Source organism: Belonocnema kinseyi, chromosome 3, assembly GCF_010883055.1.
Source record: "Belonocnema kinseyi isolate 2016_QV_RU_SX_M_011 chromosome 3, B_treatae_v1, whole genome shotgun sequence".
Lineage (NCBI taxonomy): Eukaryota > Metazoa > Arthropoda > Insecta > Hymenoptera > Cynipidae > Belonocnema > Belonocnema kinseyi.
In genome coordinates, this window is record NC_046659.1 from 123,037,026 (window position 1) to 123,039,190 (window position 2,165).

General features: G+C 33.9%; 1 protein-coding gene across 1 annotated transcript in view; it reads right to left on the reverse strand.

The window, feature by feature from the left end:
* Positions 1-287: 287 nt before the first annotated feature.
* The window catches only part of LOC117168994 (proteasome subunit alpha type-6-like), a 5,587-nt gene continuing 3,709 nt past the window's right edge, over positions 288-2,165 (reverse strand). The window contains exons 3-5 of the mRNA XM_033355026.1: positions 1,002-1,083; positions 494-923; positions 288-411 (exon numbers count right to left, since the gene is read on the reverse strand). Coding sequence (XP_033210917.1) covers positions 354-411; positions 494-923; positions 1,002-1,083 — 570 coding nt within the window. The 3' untranslated portion in view covers positions 288-353. The remainder of the gene's footprint in view (positions 412-493; positions 924-1,001; positions 1,084-2,165) is intronic.

The following is a 2,165-nucleotide window of genomic DNA, read 5'->3' on the forward strand; positions in this document are numbered from 1 at the left end:
TTTTGATTACTCCAAATGAAAACATTTTCAGTTTGAAAAAGCTCGTTTTTTTAAACTTCAATTGCCATGAAAAATGTCTATAAACCAAAATTTTTTTCCCTGAATAAAGCCGACCACCCTAATAATCATACAGTGTACTAAAATCATTTGAATGTTAAAGTAATCAGAACTACTCAATGCACTTTCATTTAAATAAAGTTCAAGTTTCAAAAATAAACCGTTCTAAACTTTCAAAAACACTCGAAACTTTGGGAGGGAGAATTCTCGAAATCAACACACTCTTAAAATAAACTAAAAAATCTCGTATTATGAGTAACGTTTATTTTTCAAGAAAGTACAAATATAGAGTGCGATTAATCCTTTTCGGCAATGGCAGTCAAGTGCTTATCAATTTCCGTCTCGTTCAGAATGCTGAAAACAGAACAACCTATTAGTAAAAATTAAACAATACAAAACTAGTTTTCTAAAAAAAAAAAACTAAAGTTTTATTTACTGGAACTTTGGATTGTCCTTCGAGACAATGCCGACTTCGATTTCCGACGGTTTGAAATCTACAGACAAAACAGTAGAGAGGCAAGTGATGGCTAACTGTATAACTTCATCATGCTCGTAGTTTTGCTTCTTCTTCAGTTTTTTCTCAAGATAGGAATTAGCTTCTGCTTGTTTAGAACCAGCGGAAACGGCTCTGTAGCCGCAAAAATAACCAGCAGGATCAGCTTTGTAAATGCAAGGCCCCTTTTCTTCGTCGTATGCTATCAGGATCATGGAACAACCGAGGGGTCGCATTTCCGCATTTTGAGTGTATACTTGACTAATATCAGCTACTCGGCGACACAAACTGTCTACCGGAATTTCATAACCGTTTTTATATTTAAAGTTGGCTGCTTCATAACGAGCCCGTTGCACTTGGGATTTACTATCCGCTGAAAAAATTAAATATATTTTTAAATAATATTGCAGATGCTTTTATAATTTGACGTCTGGTTAAGTTTGAGGCTTACCAATCATGCCAGTCATAACCACACCAATATATTCCGTAATTTGGAACAAGTGGGTCATACTGGAAGCATCGAGCAACTTATCCTGCAATGAGAATTGTTTTTGATAACAAATAGATCTCAAAATTTTGTTTGCAAATATTTAAAACAGGTTTAAATTGCAAAAAAATCCAATCCAATTCCAAAAAAAGAGAATCCAATCCACTCTAATGAAATCAATTCCAATTCAATTTATTTCATTACAATCTAATCTACTCCATTCCATTTGTTTTTAGTCCAGTCAACTCTAATCCAATTCATTCAGTCCACTCTAATCCAATCAAATTCTCGAGAGAAGGACGAGTCACACATTATTTTTTATCAAAACAATTAGCGCAAGTGTATGTCTACATGCCAATGCTGGGGTCACTGCACTCATCCATAAAGTAGATATATAAATGTCCATCAGCCTATCAGATCATTCTCAGTTACTTTATAGTACGCTGTAACCTCAGTAAAAATTTGACGGCCTATCCTGAAAAGTGCTATTTTAGGTATTGTTTGCAGTACCTAAAATCGCACTTAATATGGTGCTGTGATAAACAATCTATTTATAATGTAACTGGATACAAAGCTACTATAACGATAAATAATAGGAATGACACTTTGCATAAATTTACACAAAAATTTTACAATTGCGGAATTTAGTTTTTCCTTTGTACAAAAGCGTTTATTTATGCGATTTTTGATTTAAGGGCATGTGACACAGCTAAATACCTATATTACCGACCTCACTTTTTCGGTTCACTGAATGTTTTTTTGAACCTAAGAACTTTTTTTGTAAATAAAATATCGAGCTGAAATTTTGGAAGATTTATTAGGGTACAATAAAGTACGTTTAGGTACTGCAATTTGGTAGGAACTTCACTGAAAATTATTTCATCTTTTTTCTGAACCTCAACATTTTTTGAACGTGCGAACTTTTTTTATACATAAAATATCGGTCTCAAACTTTGAGAAATGCAAGAGCCGAAAGAAAACTACGTTGAAGTACAAAGCTTAATGATAAAAGATGTAAAAAAATACATTTCAACGGCATCAGCCGGTAACGTTGTACACGAAAATACGAACTCTCTAGAGCCTCGTCTAGTGGCCGCCAGGTTTCGTATTTTCGTGTACAACGTTACC